This window comes from Mauremys mutica, chromosome 7 (assembly GCF_020497125.1).
Source record: "Mauremys mutica isolate MM-2020 ecotype Southern chromosome 7, ASM2049712v1, whole genome shotgun sequence".
Classification (NCBI taxonomy): domain Eukaryota; kingdom Metazoa; phylum Chordata; order Testudines; family Geoemydidae; genus Mauremys; species Mauremys mutica.
Genome location: NC_059078.1, coordinates 98,053,046 through 98,068,658, shown reverse-complemented (window position 1 = coordinate 98,068,658; position 15,613 = coordinate 98,053,046). Strand labels below are relative to the sequence as shown.

General features: G+C 40.8%; 1 protein-coding gene across 4 annotated transcripts in view; it reads left to right on the top strand.

The window, feature by feature from the left end:
* The window catches only part of CEP55 (centrosomal protein 55), a 37,617-nt gene extending 27,334 nt beyond the window's left edge, over positions 1-10,283 (top strand). For all 4 annotated transcript variants that reach the window (XM_045025290.1, XM_045025288.1, XM_045025287.1 and 1 more), the window contains exons 6-9: positions 2,874-3,190; positions 4,983-5,054; positions 7,400-7,525; positions 9,029-10,283. In XM_045025290.1, coding sequence (XP_044881225.1) covers positions 2,874-3,190; positions 4,983-5,054; positions 7,400-7,525; positions 9,029-9,235 — 722 coding nt within the window. In that variant the 3' untranslated portion in view covers positions 9,236-10,283. The remainder of the gene's footprint in view (positions 1-2,873; positions 3,191-4,982; positions 5,055-7,399; positions 7,526-9,028) is intronic.
* Positions 10,284-15,613: the final 5,330 nt, after the last annotated feature.

Genomic DNA, 15,613 nt, shown 5'->3' with positions numbered 1-15,613 from the left:
TGCACCCAGTCTATTTTCCTAGCATAATTGAAATGTGAACTTTAACTCTTGTGATGAAAACATAATGGCTTCTGCAAGTCATCAGTGGAATATTATCAGGGGCTGTCGCTAACCTATACTGCTACATAATCTGGTCAATCCAAAGACAGTTTTGCTTATTAAAAACCGTGTATATTGATTCAGGTCTTAGTTCAGATACCAGTAAATAGTGACAATCTGTTTTAAAAAACAGTAAACCTGTAAGTGAATTCTTGGCATTGTATAAAATAGTTACACTGCACACAGATTTTTTTTTTCACAACATATCCAAATTTAATTTGGTTTTAGATTGCTTATAGATTGAACAAATGGTGCCTGTCAAAAAGAAATTCTGTTTTTATATGAGGGACCAAGCAGAGTCCCTAAACACAGGGTTGATTGCAGTATTTATGACAAGTATTTTGGTTGGACTACCTGAATACACTTGACTCCTTAAAAGCATTCTATCAACACTACACGCTACTGGGAAACCTGACTTGAGTATTATGAAGACTACACTGGTGTTCTGTAGTATCCACTGTCCTGACCTAAACGTGCCACATCTCAGTTTTTCAGGATTTTTCTCTTCAATATAATAAATTACATGGATAATTTCCTATAATTCTACCTTTCATTTGAATGGTGTATTTACAAATCATGCTACTAAATTTTGACTGAGTAGAACTAGATAAATATTGGAGTAGAGTGGCAAGTATTGAAAAATCCATTCATCAGTGGTGAATGAGGGACCTACACGGTTGTGCCTATAACCTTAAAGATGTGAACCAACAGTAAATTTATGTAACATACTCTTCAGTCAATGTCATTGCTACTCTTTTCATAACTTTGCTAAGCTGGATCGTAGTGAAATCAGCCATGTATTGATTTCATTGGTGCTATTCAGTAATCTAAAACCAAATTAAATTTGGATATGTTGTGAAAAAAAAATCTGTGTGCAGTGTAACTATTTTATACAATGCCAAGAATTCATGTACAGGTTTACTGTTTTTTAAAACAGATTGTCACTATTTACTGGGAAGCAGTAAAATGATCAGTCATGTTAATTTCATGCTGCTGCTTAGAAAGCTTAAGAGTGGCATTAGACACAGGCATACAGGATCTATTCACTGGAGAAGAGAATCCAAGAAGTCAGGGTATCAAAACCCTCATCTCTTTAGTAACAACAAAGCCCTGGATGAGGGGAGAAAAGCAGCTAGCAGGGAGTGGAGTTTCACTTTTATAAGATTCCTACTATACGTGTCAGAGATGGATATAATAGAACTCCCAACCAGAATCCAGGAACAGCTTCCTTATAAAAAAAAAAATCCCTCCCTCTTTCTGTATTCCTGCCCAAAGCAAACTTAAGCTAGGAATTGAAAGATCCTCATTCCAGGCAAATAGGCAACTTTGCAGGGTGAGTGTCATCTGCTGCAGAAAGTAAATTTTAAATAAGATCGTTTTCTAGCCTTTATGCATGATGAGAGCCTTCCAAAGCCAAACCAAGCTGGAACCAATGCTCTGCTCTACTCTTCAGGCTGCAGGCAGACAGCTTTAGTGCTGTTGTTGAGCTTCCATACCTGTAAGTTTCCATTGCTGGTTTTATAAGTCCTGGAGGGCAGCACTGAAATTGACAGTCAGGTCAACTTCATTCTGCAGAGGCTGCTGCTGGCAACCATAAACCACAGCAGGAGGATGGCATTGGGAGTACTCTGGGGAGGGGCCTCCAGATGGCATCTGTGAAGGGGAGAAGTGCACTTGCAGAAACTCCACCCTTGAAGCAGCCAAAAAGCTGAGGGAAGCTTAGGGTACTGGAGAGCAATTCCACCCCCAATCACAGCAGCATGTGTAAAGCAGAAGAAAACCTTTGCCCTGTTAAAAACCAAAAGGTCAAATACATTTCAGTAAAGGAATTAGATTACTACTGTGGGACTTGTTAAATATCAACACATTGTTTCTACAGTATGATCAGCCTGAATAGTAAGTTACATTTTAGAACAGTTATTAAATAGAAAGCTGATATAGCTAAATACAATGTACACTACACAACTCTTTATTTTTTTCAGTTACAGAGGATGTGGCTTTCAGGGGCAAGAGTGTGGCCACACCGGTGTTTTCACCCCTGGTTAATAAGCCTTGTTCTTGGGCCACTAGTGTCTGGTGTACTTTTCAAGCCCTGACTTAAGCAATAGTCACTGGCTAGGAAGCTGGCACTTACAATCAAAGAATGTATTCTGCACTGCAGCGGTGGAGATCACAAAGGCACAAGATCCTTCAACTAGTGTCAAGAAACTGAGGGTGTATAATCTGAAGAGGGCGGTATGTGATGTAGGTGGCCTGGCTCTCACCCTGCCCTGTTAATGCTAACCTAGCAGTTAACAAAAACCTAAACTGTGGGAGTTTTGCAGCTTCTGTATTCTGTATTATTCTGTATCAGGACTGAGAATCCAGTGTTGATGGTGCCCCGCCCTCCGTATACCAATGTGTTAGTATATAGGAGCTATACAAGAGTCACGAGAGCCTGGGGGAGAATTTCTCCAGCACCGGAGTTGCTTGGAGCCAACATAAACAATCCAACATAAACAGTCTGCCCTCACAAGCCCTGCCATGTAAGGGTTGGTGGGGATGTGGCTCTAGCACTGAGCACTATAGGGAGTCTGGGTTGCTATGATGCTATCATAAATTAGAGCATCATCAGAAGCTATTCTAACTTATGCTGAGGGTTGATCTGGGCCTTGCAGCATGCTAGAATCCGGAGATCATATAAGTTGCATATAGTTACCCTAAGGTATAGCCTAGTGTCATTAAAGAAAGAATACTTTAGAAAACCACTGTTTTATGATTTCTGTCTTATGAAGGTTACCTTCAAGAAGAAAAACAAAAATATTATGATCAGCTTTTACTGACTGCCAAGAATGATCTTGACACTGAAAGACAAACTATAACCCAGCTGAGATCTGAACTTAATGAATTCAAAAAGAAATATGAAGAAACAAAACGAGAAGTAATCAGTTTAAATAGCTTATTGCAGTCACAAAGCAATGTTGCTACACAGACTCTAGAAGATGAAAATAAAATCAAAGGAGATAAAATACAGAGGTTAAAGGAAGAGAATGAAACTACCAGAGAAAAGCTCAAAGAAGAAAAGAAGAAGACTGAAGATCTCTTATCTCAGGTAAGTGGATCTAGTATGTGAGTTTAAATACATTAGCAAAGGATTAAATTAAATATATTTTCAGCTCCTTAAGCACAAAAGAGGGTCATAATGGTCTGAAACTATTTTACTCTGTTAAACATTATCTGCTTTCTGCAGACATTTAGGGCTAGTCTACACTAGGAATTTAGGTCAATATAACTATGTAACTCAAGGGTGTGAAAAATCCACACCCCCTGAGCAAAGCATTTAAACCAGCTTAACCCCTAGTGTAGACAGTGCTATGTTGACAGAAGAATTCTCCCATCAACTTAGCTAGCACCTTTCGGGAAAGTGGCATAGGTAGTGTCTATACTGAAGTGCTGCAGCTGTGCCACTGCAGTGTTTAAGTGTAGACAAGCCCTTAGAGCGCTCTCTCTCTCTTTTTTTTAAATGATTAAAGGTGATGTCATACTCTGCAGATTGTTGCTTTGGATTTGCATCAAAGCCCTCATGAAATCTTTTCTAGCTAGCACGTTCTTTACCACCACCAATTATTAGAATCTTTAAAAATCCACCAGATACAATTGACATACAAATGTAAACTTTTATGAAGCAAATGCCCGACCATCTATTTCTGTCCCTTGGAGAGAATACTTCACAGCAGCTAATCTGGTTCCGGTGCCTAAGCTCAGTGATTCAATATCCTCCAGTGTTTACTTTACTAAAATCTGTTGTTGCACATTGAATGCTTAAAGCACCTATCTCATTTCATACACTGTGCCCCTCACTGTAGTTTCTGAGTGCCTTTTGGCACAGCACTTCACTACTTTGTTCTAGCCCTTTTTCCCCCTGTGGGAGCATTGCTTGTGAAAGGAAAGTCGTTCACCAGAAGTATCAGTTAACATGGTTTCTATGGATTCCACGGATATATTTTATGGAAAGCTATATGCCTACACCATACATCTCATGTGCACAATGGATAAAACAACAATTGAGTAAGACTAAACTTTTTGTAATAGTCATTTTGCAAAGCACAATTTAAATTCAAGCAATTTATTGTGACTAGATCATGCTTTGGCTAGCCCTGTTGACATGTTTTCATCAGTATCAGATTTTAGGTATTGTAAATTGGTTTCCTTGTACAGGACACAGCACTATTTGTACTGCCTGACTGCTGGACTCCATTTGGACCTTAGGTCAGAAGGAACTATGGTCCTGATGCAAACTGTACGTTAGGTCCCAAGGGAGGCAAATCTGGATATTGACCAGGAATCTGGGTGTGAACCTGGACAAGCAGGGGAGGTGCTGAAGTAGGCAACTGCAGCCCTCTTAACATCTGGATTTGGAGGGGCCAAGGGAAGTCTCTAGAGTTTAGCTAATTCTCTAAGGCTGTAAGAGTTACTGGAGCTAAACTGCTTGTTGGTATCTGCTGCTGCTTGTGGCTATTACCCAGGTACTTGGAGGAGAGGAATATTTGCATGTGGCAACATGGAATTAATTTCCTGGATTCCAAGGGCCTGATGTACAGCCTGTTGAAGTCAATAAGCTTTCCATTGACTTAAACAGATATTGATTTGGATCCTAATCACCTAGAAAAGCTTTCAGGAAACATGTTTCCCTTCTGTGTGACTTCATTTCACTGAAGAAGAGTGGAGGGAAGTTCCGTTGGCTTGGATACTATGAATGAGAGATTTCCTTGAGCACTGGAATATGTAAACTCCTAGTTAATCCTGTTGTTTTTGGTTTTTTTTAAAGTTAGTCATTCTTTGAGATTTAATAATTACTATATGTAGAAGTTATTGGTTACAAGTGCCTTCTTTCCACATTATAGGTCCAATTTCTTCATAAATCTTTGTTAAAACAACAACAAGAACACACCAGGATAGCTTTGTTGGAACAACAGGTACCAAATTACATTCTAAAGTTTTAGTTGGTTTAATAAGTCATTAATTAATGCATGTGACTCTTAAAATCCTTAAATCTTATTATGCACATAAGGTTTTCTAAAATATGACATCTTCAAAGTGCATGTTAAGAACTGATAGCTGATGGCTGATAAAAGCAGCAATTCATTCATATTCTAATGTTGGAGCTTTCTCAGTATAATGCATGTGAGAACAAAGTTCAGATGTGATACTTGCCTGATGAGGCTGCAAAAATTCTATATGAATTTTTAGTTCCCCAGTTAACCCTTGTCAAAGTATTGTTGTGGTAGATTTCCCCACATGTAGCAAAGTAATCTTTGCCTTTCATATTATTGCTGTACTCTGTAGTATGTTATTGGTGGTAATTTCAGTCTAATTACAGGCTTACTGATTACATGCAGGCTTTGGATAAAATCACTTTTGCTTTAAAGCTGTTCTGAAATCATATGGACACTTCCTTACAATCTTAAATCTATGCTGTTTTATAAATAAACTTTATTTCAATAGACAACCTCTCCTTCCAGCCGCTTTAAATAAATAAGCTCTTGTTTTGACTGTTCACATCACTGAATTATTTTGTCAGAGCAAATTTGTAACAAGGAAAGGAGCTAGAGACATTTAATACAGTAATTTAAGCAGATGCTACCAGGCCTATATAATTAATAGTCAAACATAAACATGTGAACTACACTATGTCAATTAAAATGAAAATCCAATATTCTAGCTTTAAAACATCAATTAACTTCAGCACTCTCTAAGAACAGACAAACTAAAATGTGTTCTTTTCCCAACAAAACATTGATCTCAATCGTTCTGTTCCTTGCATTTCCCTGCACTCTTCTTGCTGTCTAAACTTTCCTCCAACTTTATTTTTTTTTGTTCATATATTTTAAAGATACTAGAGTATATGTGTATAAAATTAATATGCGCACCCATGTACTGTTTAGAAAATGGTCATTGTGGTGTTGGGACCCAAGTTTAACAGATCAGTAATGTCAAGTTTGTAGTATTAATGTCTTTCAATGTCATCTTTGTTTAACTTTGAGAAAAATGTTGAGGTGGCAGTTGTTTCTATTTTCTAACCAAAGGTTGTGCCATATGGTCTTCCATAGTATGTTCAGAGTCAAACACTTAAGACTTCAAAATCTCTTCCTGCAGACACACTGGTTTATAGCAATGTGTAAAGAGAAACTGCACCATTTATACTGTTGTAATTTTGTGCAGCAACTCAAACAGTCCTAAAATATAAATAAAATGTATTCAACCCCTAACATTTAACAAAATGAAAACCATCCAATCAATCAAAACAAATGGGTGGAGGGAGGGATGGAACCCTGGAACTCCTGGCCCATAGGAGTCTATGCTTCTACCACTGAATTTAGTGGAAACAGGCTTGCTCCTCAGGTTTTAGATGGTATTGAAAGAAGACAATGTATTAAAAATGCTAAAAGACTTATTTACATACTTGTCTTATATCCTGATGGAAAACTGTTTCATTCCCAAAGGATAACAGCAGCTTTCAGCTATTTACTATCTAATGACCACGCAAGAAATAGTAATTGGGGGCAGAGTAAACATGGCTGCTTGCTGAGAACGTTATGCCTGAGGGAGTAACGGGTATACTAAGAGGATGATTTATGTTTGTGGAACATGGGAAACTAGAATCAAAGGTCAGGATGCCCGTTCTGGATACAGCTCTCCTTTTGATGGAACCTTAGAATAATATTGTTATCTTAGTACTCAGCTGATTTCTAACACCATTTAGCATATTGACACCATTTACTAGTGGTTGGATTAAATTCTGTCCACCTTCCTTAATGTTTGTAGAAGATGCTTTTCATCTGCTAATGGCTTATTGTTTTCGTATTTTCTATATTTATATTGTGTTTTGATTTTTTTGACATCTATAAATCTTCAGTGGCTATGTGGCAAGTCTAGCTGTTACAGGATAGTATCTTGTGAAACTCCTTAGTCTTGTGTCTCCTTAAAATTCTATATATTTTAATGGAAAGCATGGTCACAATATGCAAGCACAGATGTCATTAGTATTAATAGGAGTTATACATGAGCAGTGCATAAAGCCAATGGCCTGATACTGTCCTTGAGAAGTGAGATACTTTTGCCACCCACATTGCCATGTTGTCATACTGTAGTCACACAGTGACTAATGCCATTTTCAGCATCTTTAGAGCACAGTGTTGTAGCTTAACATTTAATAGATTAATGTGCAACCAGTCAAAAATTGAAACTTATCTCCAATAGTAATTCTTATTCTGTAGTTCTAGCTCTGTAACTTCTCATTTTTTCTCGTCGGATTTACCAGATCCAAATGTGTACTGCAGATTTTGAGAATGAAAAGCTTGATCGCCAGAACTTGCAGCATCAGTTGAATAAAGTTCTTAGGGAGCTACGCAAGGCAAGGGAGCAAATAACACGACTGGAGCCCTTGGTGAGTGCTGAATGACTTACAGCTGAATTCAAGCAGTCTGCCTTCACCAGGGGTCTTATTTCTGTACATATGCATGGAACTCCTATACGTGATGGAGCTGCTTGCGCTCATCAGTGAGAGAATAAACCCCAAAGCCTGTAGATCACTCAGTAGAAAAACTGAGGAGTAGGTAAGAGTAACTTAGTAAATCCCTGGCTATGTGATTCTCCTGAAGTTCTCCTTCCCATGATTGTGTGTCCTAGACTATAATTTTTTTGAAGCTACTTATTGGTCGTGGTTTTGTGCATCCTTCTCTTCGTTAGGTTTGTTCGGTTAATTTAGATCACTTACATATACACAGTCTCCCTTAGCTGGCTGCTGCTCCCTCTAATTCAGTTACTACAGTAGTGGGTGGCTGTCTAACCCTAAGGTAAATAGCAATATGTAGTATGTGTCATTTGTCAGAGACTGATCTGTTCTTCATTTTGCCACCCCCGGCTCCAAAAGCCACTTGAGCAAGAGGGACTAGAAGGATGGCACTAGCACTGCAGTAGTTTTATCTGAAGCCAGTTTAAGAGACTAATACCATGGCCTTTGCAGTCATGCAAAAGACTGGTGCTGCGGGCAAATGGCACTAGAATAAAAATGTTTGTTTTCCTTGAAGGTGCTCATTCCTTCTTTCCCAACCCCACTGTAAAATGGTAGAACAGAACACTTCACAAGAAAGGGTAAAAGAAACCGTATTTACACTCTGCTGTATCTTATCCCAAATGCTGTATTTTTCCCATGCTCCTGCAGGCCACACTCTTCTTGTTAAAGCAACAGGTCTTGCCCTAAGAACAGCAGTTAGCTGTATACTGGTTGGTGGGTGGGGAAGAACTATTCATGTCTTTGGTATCGCAGTGCCCCTCAGCTTTAACAGGAACAGTGGTCACTTCTGATACACGTTGTGGGGAATGGAACTGCTGCCAGGGAAGCTAGTGTTCTGTGTACCTAGAGCAGCAGTTCTGCTAGATGCAGGGGAACAGATTACTAGCCAGCCTGAAACTTGCTCGTTACAGAATATTGGGCTGCCATATTCCTGCAGCCTTGTACTTCAATGTAAATGCAGTTTGCAAGCCAGTGGCTGTGAACATCCATGTGCTAGAAGCTCTTCAGAACAAGGTACTAATAGTTCAGCCGTCTTTGGTGTATACCCTTGGATTGTGCTCAACTTTTCTTGTTTTCCCACAAAATTGATATACACAATAATTTAAAGAGACATAAACTTGAAACTTAGTCAGGTTAAAAAAGAGTTAAAAGAAATGTTAGGACCTACAACTGCACTCAGAGCCCATTAGCAATATTTGTGGTTGTACAGCTAATTGCATTGCTGTTTTTAAATGTTCTCTCCCCAAATGCTGTGTGTGTGCAGGACTTCACCTACTGGATACAACTGTGCTGTCAAATGCACCCTGTATAGTACACTTTAGGCTGCCAATTTTATGTGACTATAATGGCTTCAATTGAAATTTTTTTTTTCAGAAACTCCAAGAATTTGGACATACAGAGCCATCAAACGGTTTGCAAGCAGCATTTGAAGATATGTTGACAATAAAAGACAAAAATCCCTCACTGAAACGTTCAAATCTACTTGATGAAAGCTTCCTTGAGTGTCCCAAATGTAAAGTACAGTATCCAACAAGCCAGCATAGAGAGTTACTAGCTCATATTGATTTCTGTGCAGATTAAGCTCCAAATGGAATTGCATATGTATACTGCATTTTAAATGCAGCCAGGATTTTATCCTACAAAAGGAAAAAATGGCTTTTTAACTCCTTTTCTTTTTTTAAGGTTGTATAAAAGACTAGCACATTAGTTTCATATTCCAATTTAACAAGAATGGAAAATTATTGTAATTTATTTGGCTTTGTATAAATATTTCACTCAGCATTTTTGTGAAAAGGTATCTGGAACCACAAGTTCAGTGAATGAGAATTTATCAGAAATAGGAATATTTTAAAATGGTAAACTACTGACTTTGTTTTTGCACTATTAAAGCTATGTATTGGGGCCAGTAGAAATAACAGCTAACTCCCATAAAGGGTCTTCCTCTGTTTCCCATACCCAGCTACCTTGCTCCACATAAACAGGCCTCAAAATGAAGAGTGACATACTTCTAGAGCCTCATAGCTAGAACCACCATAATTGAGAATAGCTATATAAATTTGGTTTTGGCTCTAATACAATAATTGCATTCCACTAGAGAATAGGTTCAACATCTTGATACCATAAACTGTTTTGCAAGAGGAGTTAAGATGTTTTTCCTACTGATGGGTGGTGTTTTCAATGTGTGTCTTACTCAGCACTCGCTCCCTTGTATCAAACAATCTGGCGTGAGCTAAGGCTGTTGTGGAAATGGTGGTCAGTGAGCAAACTCTTCTCAAACCAATATTAAATGTGGAAAACAAATTTCTTCCCAGCAAATATTAGTCTACTGAAAAATTGGAAGCCCCAGTTTCAGAGAGCAACCAGGCACCTTTTTAGAAGCTGAAATGTCAGTTTATTATGTTGAAGCACACTCCTGTTTGCACTTCTATATCCTACTTCTTAAAGTTGGGAAATGTAACTTACCAGAAACCCTGTTTTACTTCTCTGGGGATTTTAAGAGTCCCTATTTTGCAAATGGAATATTAATAAAATGCAGTTGGGTTTCTCATTCTGAAGTCACTGTACTTATTTTATTTTTTTAAATAATAAGGAAAACTAATAAAGGCTTGCACACTGGTAGCGCACATTATTCCCTTTGCAAAACTGTCACTGTTATTAGTGTTTTGCTCTATTTGAACCTGCGATGGATTCTTCTATATATGTAAGTAGAAATGTCTAACTAATAGTGCTTAAATACTAGATTCATCTTGAACTTTCTTAGAATTGTTTCTATCTTGAACAGTGGGGTCTTTTTATAAAAAAGGTTAACTTTTTACCACATACCTGTGAGTACCTAGGAACATAGGAATTGCCATAATGGTTGAAATGCCATGGTCCATCTTGTCCAATATCCTGTCTCTGACAGTTGCCAGTACCAGATGGTGCAAGAACCCCATAGTAGGCAGATGTGGAATAAACTACCCCAATGAAGGTCTCATCCTAATAGTTAGAGATATGTCTTAAATCTTGAAGATTGAGGGGTTTTGTTCTTTCCAAAACTTGCATTTACTGTTATAATGCTGGATGATATCATTATCCATCCCTTTGAATCTTACCAAGTTCTTGATCTCTGTGATGTTCTGTGGCTTAGTCCTACAGTCCAATTACACATTGAGTGAAAAAGTATTTTCTCATCAGTGTTGAATTTAACTTTCAATGACTCTGAATTGTCACCCTGTTTGTGTGATGAGACGGGGAGAACAGAAGCTCCCAATCTCCCTTCTCCATCGTTTGTTGTTTTATATACTTGTATCATGTCTCCTTTCTAAGGCAAACGATCCCAATCAGTCTCCTTCATGAGTTTTTCCATGCCTCTAATTGATTGGCGCCCTTCTCTGAACCCCTTTCATTTCTGCAATATCCTTTTTGAGATGGGGTGGTCAGAACAGCACTCAGTATTCCAGGTGAGTGCTTACAATCAATATATATAATAGCATAAAAATATTTTCCATGTTATTCTCCATTCTATTCCTTATGCACCCTAATATCCAGCTTGCTTTTCTGACTACAGCTGATCACTGAGCAGAAGTCTTCATCAGGTTGTCCTGAGGCCCAGGTACCTTTCCTGATGGGATAGTTACCGTAATTTAGAAACCTGTAAGCATATGAGCAGTTCATTTCTCCCCCTCCACCTCTCATTCTGTATTACTTTGCATCTATCAAAATTGAGCTTCATCTGTCGTCATGCTGCCCATTCACCTCCTTTGGTTAAGTCCCTCTGAAGTAGAGTGAGGTGAATAATGGGGTGTTCAATTCGCTGGCTATTTTGAAATTTTTTTTATAAAAGGTGTTTTGGGTCAAACAGAAAATGACCTTTTTCAGTGAATCAGTAGAAAATTTGAATGAAAACTAATTCAGCTGTTTCAGCAGTGTCAAAATGAAACATTTTGTTTTGCATTTTCACAAAAGCAAAGGAAACACAATTCACAAGACGAAGGTGTGGGGAGGAGCTTTAACCTAATGGATGGTTATTTCCCCCTCCCCACCGTGTAGCAGGGATTTGCATTTGGGTCTCCCCCTCTGCAGGCTCATGCCCTATGGGATATTCTGGCATGGGGGTTGCCTCACTCTCCTCTTGAAGCTGTTCTGCTTTTCATAACCAATTAGTCATTGGAGCAGGAACTTGAACTTGGATCTGTTATATCCTGGGTAAGTGCTGTACCTACCAGGGTATAGGGTCATTCTCGCTCTTGTTCCCTGGCCTAATGACTACATTGTCATTCATAATAGGTGAGAACAGATGTTTTTTCTTTAATGAAAGAGTTGCATAGCAACCCTTCAGTTGCAGCTATTTTCAAATACCAAGATCATCATCCTTTAAAAACCACCATTTCAACTCCTAACCATATGTTTGCTCATGCAAGTCCGTCTTTGATTTCCGTGTTCTTATCTGTTTCTTTGCTAAAACCTCCTTAGTGTATTGCCTAGCTGTTTTATTTGCCATGTGCAAATAAGACTTTAATAAATGTCTTCATGCAAGAAATGCAATAAACAATCTGTTCCCAACTATTCAATTAAAATTCAGTAAGAAGGCACATTGTTTAACTATACATGTGAGGAAGACTATCAAGTTGAAGCACGCACACATTTAGAGTTAGTCATGCATCACCGTGCACCTGAAAAGAATCATGGAAATGAAAATACAGTGCCTTCAAGGGATCTATGGAGAACAGATTCTCCCTCTGAAGTGTAGCAGAGAAGGGACGGAGGATTACACAGTGAAAATATGCCAACCGAGCTAATGTAAAAAGCATTTTAATATTGACCAGTCACATGCTGTAAATTGGCTTGCACTGTCACATCCTGTTTTGATATAACTCAAAGAGCTTTCAAATCTACGCAGCCAGTTTGGATTGAACAAAATTAAAGACTGTGGTAACAAGCTACTATGTGATCACATCCTTACACTTGAGATTTTTACCTTATTTAAAGTTATGGTTCCACATCCACTAACTAGGGTCCTTGATTTCAAAAGGGTTAACTTTAATTAATTAAGAGAATTAGTTAGGAAAGTGGACTGGACTAAAGAATTCAAGGATCTGAATGTGGAGGAGGCTTAGAATTACTTTTTCAAAGTTACAGAAACTATCTAAAGCAGGGGTCGGCAACCTTTCAGAAGTGGTGTGCCGAGTCTTCATTTATTCACTCTAATTTAAGGTTTCGTGTGCCAGTAATACATTTTAATGTTTTTAGAAGGTCTCTTTCTACAAGTCTACAACATATAACTAAACTTTTGTTGTATGTAAAGTAAAAAGGTGTTTTAAATGTTTAAGAAGCTTCATTTAAAATTAAATTAAAATGCAGAGCCCCCCAGACCCGTGACTGGGACCCAGACAATGTGAGTGCCATTGAAAATCAGCTAGCGTGCCGCCTTTGGTGAGCGTGCCATACGTTGCTTACCCCTGATCTAAAGCTTATATCCCAAGCAAGGGGGAAAAAATTCATATGGAAAGGTTTCAGACCAAGCTGGATGAGCAAGCTTCTCAAACAGGTGATTGGGAGAAAGCAGAAAGCCTACAAAGAATGGAAGATGAGATGGATCAGCAAGGAAAGCTACTGCTTGGAGGTCAGAAAGTGTAGGGATAAAGTGAGAATTGCCCAAAGCCAAACAGCGTTGGAGCTTGCAAAGGAAATTAAAGGGAATTAAAACCAATAGTCACAGGTTCTATAGCGATATCAATAAGAACAAAACAAGGAAAGAAGTGGGACCGCCAAACATTGATGATGGGGTGAAGATTAAAGATCATCATGGTGTGGCCAAACTCCTAAACAAACACTTTCTCAGTTTTTAAAGAGGCTAATGCACAAGGGCTTGTAAAAGGGATTGTTTTTTATCTTCATCTGAAAAAAATCTCACCAATATAGTTTTGGTAGCTGTATTGACCTTTTTCTTATATACAGTACACATGATACTCCAGCTGCAGCTACCGCCCCAGAGCCTTTTAATCGACCGCAGAGCCCTAGGGTAGCAGCAGAGCCCGGTCCCTTTAAAGCTCTGCCAGAGCGCAGGGTAGCAGTGGCAGCCGGGAGCCCCCTCTGATGGTGATTTAAAGTGCCCGGAGCTCTGCTGCGGTAGCCCTTTAAATCACCCCCAGGGCTCCCAGCTGCTGCTACCACAGCCCCAGCCCTGGGCCTTTTAAATCCTGATTTAAAGCGCCCTGGGGATTTAAAGGCCCCACCTCTTCTGTTAGAGGCCACGCCCCCTCCTAAGGACTCTGGTGTACTGTTGAGTCCTTTAAGCTACTTTCACCCCTGATCGGAGCTAGTGCCCCCTGGAGAGTAACAGCCCCATGTCCCAGTCTGCCACGAATGATCCCCCAAACCCTGTCCATGCCTTAGCCTCAGGGCCGGCTCTAGGTTTTTTGCCACCAAAGCTAAAAGAAAAAAAAAAAACTGATGGAGTACCGCCCCAAGCGCTTGAATGCTGCCCCTTGAAAAGTGCCGCCCCAAGCATGTGGTGCTGGTGCCTAGAGCCGGCCCTGCTTGGCCTGAATTTAACGCTTATTCCAGCACAGCTCTGTGGGTCAGGGTGACACCCCCCTCTCCTAAATGCAGAGCTCTGAGGGTCCGGGGTGTGATAGCCCCTCCGAGTGCAGCGCTCTGTGGGGCGAGTGTGACCCAGAGCTCTCTGGCCGCCCAGCTCTGAAGGCAGTGCCGCCACCAGCAGCAGTACAGAAGGAGGCTGGCAAACCAGTAAACACGCCAGGCACTATTTGGGCAGGCCGGGCATGGCAGTTCTACCGGAATCCATGCTGGGAAAAGGACAAGCAAGGAAAAATCATGGACATTTCTGCATATTGCAAAAATCTGCCCGGCCACAGCTCACAGGGCCAAAACAGATGTCATGGCTGGGAAAACCCAGCCATAAAAAGGTAATAAAAAAAGGTAATAATTGGAGATATACCATTCTCCTAGAACTGGAAGGGACCTTGAAAGGTCATTGAGTCCAGCCCCCTGCCTTCACTAGCAGGACCAATTTTTGCCCCAGATCCCTAAGTGGCCTCCTCAAGGACTGAACTCACAACCCTGGGTTTAGCAGGGCAATGCTCAAACCACTGAGCTATCCCTCCCCCACATATAGGAACCCCATGTGCAGAGAGCAGCTGAGGGGGCTGAATGGTAAATCTGGTCCTCGGGGCCTGCCTGGCCTTTGACCCTGAGCGGCCCCAGGCACCGCGAGTTCAAATCCAGCCCTTGGCAGAATCTGAACTGAATCTAGGAACCTCTTACTCCATCTGCCTTTGCCAAAGGGGTTTGTACTGGGGGAGATGGAACCTGGGCCCAGCAGAGGGTGCAGATGGGGCTGAACCATTTGAAAAGACAATAACTGAACGTGCAAATGCTTGCTAGGAGGGGTGAATATTGGGGTGGAAGAGACAGACTGGGGTGGGGGTTGGGGTACAGTGAGAAGTGGGGTGATTATAGGGAGCGGGATACATGAGCCTGGCTGGATAAGGGGGGTCGGTGGGCTCAGGTGCTCGGAGGGTGTAAGTGGGGGGGGGCTGCTGGGATGGGGGACATGGGGACGGGAGAATAGTGCAGGACAGCTGTTAGCCCCACATTCCCCTCCCATGGGCATGGCAGGACCCGGGAGCTGCCTATCAATAGGTTGGACCCCCCCATTCCTGCCCCTCACGTGAGCTGGGTTTGGAGGGACTTGCCCTGCTGGGATTTCTGAGCCCCTCTCCTTGCCCCAGTGTGAGGCAGGAGCTGGCAGGCCCCTGTGCCCACGTACAGGGTGGGGAGCTAAGCAGGAACATGCTGGGACCAGGTCCCCACATGCCCTGCAGAGCCGGGGGGCAGAGCTGAGGCCAGGCGCACTTGATGCACATCACAGGCTCTGCAGCACTGGGGCGGGGGCTGGAGGGAGCAGTTCACACCTCTCAGAGCTACTGGCTCAGGCTGTATCCCCCCCGTGTT